The following is a 2,262-nucleotide window of genomic DNA, read 5'->3' as shown; positions in this document are numbered from 1 at the left end:
CCTGTTATCAGCCCTAAGAAGCTCAGGGAGTTATATAGGCAGAGGCCACCCCTTTTTTCCTCCTCAGTGTCTAGTTTTTGCTACTGGCACAGGGAAGCCCTTGTGGAGGTTGATGGAGTGTCTTTCCGCAGTTTATCCTGGAGTAACTCAGAATGATAAGGCACTCTTGTATGCAGAGGGATTGACATCAGTTTGCAGAATGGTCAGACCTAAAGCCCCACCAATAATCAAGAGAAGGACGCTTAATGATAACTGAAGGAAAGCCAGGATCACAAAAAGTGCAACCCTGTTCCATTGTCACTGCTGAGAGGCTACAGACAGGGCTTTCAGGTGCCCTAATGCCCTTCTCCGGATCTCAGTAGGTGGAGGTTTCGTTCTGAGGAAGATTCCCATACTAGCATAAAAAGACATTCCAGGAATTGCCTGGATTTAAAGCAAGGCAAATGAGTGAGAACGTGGAGGACACTGAAACCATACTGATAATGTGCACAGAATCTAGCTCTGATGTCTACTCTGGGAAAACCCAGGTTGGGTTTCTCAAGGAGGTAACACCACACTTGCCTCTCAATTGTCTTAGGGGATGTGATTTTGGTCTTAAAGGGACAGCCTTATGTTAGTATAGAGGAGGTGACCAAAGCCTTGTCCAATGACAAAGTGTGACCTGAGGAAGGACTAATAGAACCACACTCTTCCAAACAGAAGTGGCTCTACAGAGTCCACTCACAATTTCCTATTGTGATCCCTGAGAATTATCCACTCAAGTTGGCTGACTGCACCCTGAGGAATATTCACACTTCCTCCTTCATGTTTTTGGAGACTTATTCACCACCAGGTCGAGAGACCCATGAAGCCATTTAGCACTGTTGTTAGAAGTCCACTGGAGGCAGCTTTTATCTGAGCCAGCACAGTGGAGCTTACCAGATGAGGCCACTCACATCTGCTTTCTTTCACTTAGGTGATGATTCCCCTTTGTTCTCCTTCTTGGCAATACTCTTATCTGTTACCAGCAAGAGTCATCATGTCTCAGCATCCAGAGAGTCCACAATGCTCCCATGATCAATGCCTTTGGACCTGCATCAAGTCTCAGTCCCTGGAGGTTGCACAGGTCTCCAAGGCACTGGAGGAGACCCATCTCCCCTCCCATCTTCTAATGCCTGGCCATTTGAAGGAGTTTCCTGGTGCTGGTATTCCCAGTACTCCTGAAGGTTGTCAGAGTTTCTGTGCATCTTCCATTGCCATTACAGCCACTGCATCCATCAAATCAGAAGAGGGCTACATGATCCAGGAAGAAGAGAATAGTCCAGGCACTTCACTGGCTCTGCTAGACCCCAGGAGTGTGCCTATATATGCTCTAGATGAGGAAGTGAATTTGCTGGTGAATTTCCTGCTGCCTAAGTATCAAATGAAAGAGTCGATAACAAAGGCAGATACGTTGAAGATTATCATCAACAAGTGTGAAGTTCACTTCCCTGAGATCTTCCTGAGAGCCTCTGATTGCATGGAGATGCTCTTTGGCCTTGATCTGGTAGAAGTGGATCATACCAATCACTGCTATCGCCTCCTCATCAAATTGGGCCTCACCTATGATGGGATAAAGCACAGTGAAGGGAGCCTGCCCGAGACCAACATCCTGATACTTATCCTGAATGTGATCTTCATGAAGGGCAACCGTGCCACAGAGGACAAAGACTGGGAAGTTCTTAATGTGACTGGAATATATTCTGGGATGAATCACTGCATCTTTGGGGAGCCCAGGAAGCTCATCACTGAAGATCTTGTGAAGGAAAAATATCTGGAATACTGGCAGGTGTTCAACACTGATCCTGCAGGATTTGAGTTCCTGTTGATCCCCAGAGCTCATGCTGACACCACCAAGATTAAGGTCCTGGAGTTTCTGGCCAAAGTTAATGGGACTGACCCAAGTTCTTTCACATCTCAGTATGAGGATGCTCTGCAAGATGAAGAGAGAGCCTGAGTCAGAAGTTGCCACTACAAGTTCTAGTGCCAAGGCTAGCAACTTCTCCAACAGCTAGATGAGTCAGGGATAGTTTCTTCATGCATTGTTGAAAAAGGCAGTTAGTGTTTGTAGAATTTATCTCTGAGGTGAGGCTGAAAGGAAGACAGTATTTATGCCTATGTCTTCCTATTTTGTATGTTTAATTTTTTATTTAGTTATTTTGGTCTCATTAGTTATCTATTTTTTGATGTATGTACTATTCAAATATTGTTTCTTTTGTTTATTTTTTAAATGATTTTTTATTA

The 2,262-nt window shown here is 44.7% G+C and overlaps 1 protein-coding gene across 1 annotated transcript; it reads left to right on the top strand.

Annotated features, from left to right (window-relative positions):
* The first annotated feature begins 1,018 nt into the window (after positions 1–1,018).
* Positions 1,019–1,975, top strand: LOC120882348 (melanoma-associated antigen B16-like). Its single transcript, XM_040266327.1, has one exon. The coding sequence runs from the start codon at positions 1,019–1,021 to the stop codon at positions 1,973–1,975; it is 957 nt and encodes a 318-aa protein (XP_040122261.1).
* Positions 1,976–2,262: the final 287 nt, after the last annotated feature.

Source organism: Oryx dammah, unplaced genomic scaffold (assembly GCF_014754425.2).
Source record: "Oryx dammah isolate SB20612 unplaced genomic scaffold, SCBI_Odam_1.1 HiC_scaffold_23, whole genome shotgun sequence".
Lineage (NCBI taxonomy): Eukaryota > Metazoa > Chordata > Mammalia > Artiodactyla > Bovidae > Oryx > Oryx dammah.
This window is presented reverse-complemented; position numbering and strand designations above follow the sequence as displayed.

Coding starts and splice junctions, on each gene's coding strand:
- LOC120882348 (XM_040266327.1), top strand. CDS start 1,019: ATGTCTCAGCATCCAGAGAGTCCACAATGCTCCCATGATCAATGCCTT.